General features: G+C 58.5%; 1 protein-coding gene across 1 annotated transcript in view; it reads left to right on the top strand.

The window, feature by feature from the left end:
- The window catches only part of EMH_0038520 (uncharacterized protein), a gene marked incomplete at both ends in the record, with an annotated part of 7,159 nt that overhangs the window by 3,035 nt on the left and 3,787 nt on the right, over positions 1 to 337 (top strand). Inside the window, one exon of the mRNA XM_013495299.1 lies at positions 3 to 337. Coding sequence (XP_013350753.1) covers positions 3 to 337 — 335 coding nt within the window. The remainder of the gene's footprint in view (positions 1 to 2) is intronic.

Here is a 337-nt window from a genome sequence, read left to right as displayed (position 1 = left end):
CTGCTGCAGCAGTGCATGCGCCGCGCATGCACCAGCAGCAGCAGCAGCAGCAGCAGCAGCAGCAGCAGCAAGGAAGAAGCAGCAGCAAAAGAAGCAGCATTGAGGGGAGAAGCTGTGCTGCTGTCTGCCGTCAGTTCTGCTGCTCCTCTCTTCCTTTCTCCTGTTGCTGCTGCTGCTGCAGCAGCAGCAGCAGCAACCCCAGCAGCAGCAGCAGCAGCAGCAGCAGCAGCAGCAGTTGAAACTTATATTGAGGATACCATCGCAGCAGCTAGCAGCAGCAGCAGCAGCAGCAGCAGCAGCAGCAGCAGCAGCAAGCCCTCTTCTTTCTTTCTCGTCA

Source organism: Eimeria mitis, genomic scaffold (assembly GCF_000499745.2).
Source record: "Eimeria mitis Houghton genomic scaffold, Emh_scaff1508, whole genome shotgun sequence".
Classification (NCBI taxonomy): Eukaryota; Apicomplexa; class Conoidasida; order Eucoccidiorida; family Eimeriidae; genus Eimeria; species Eimeria mitis.
Note: the sequence above shows the minus strand (reverse complement) of the source record. Positions and strands in the feature narration are given on the sequence as shown.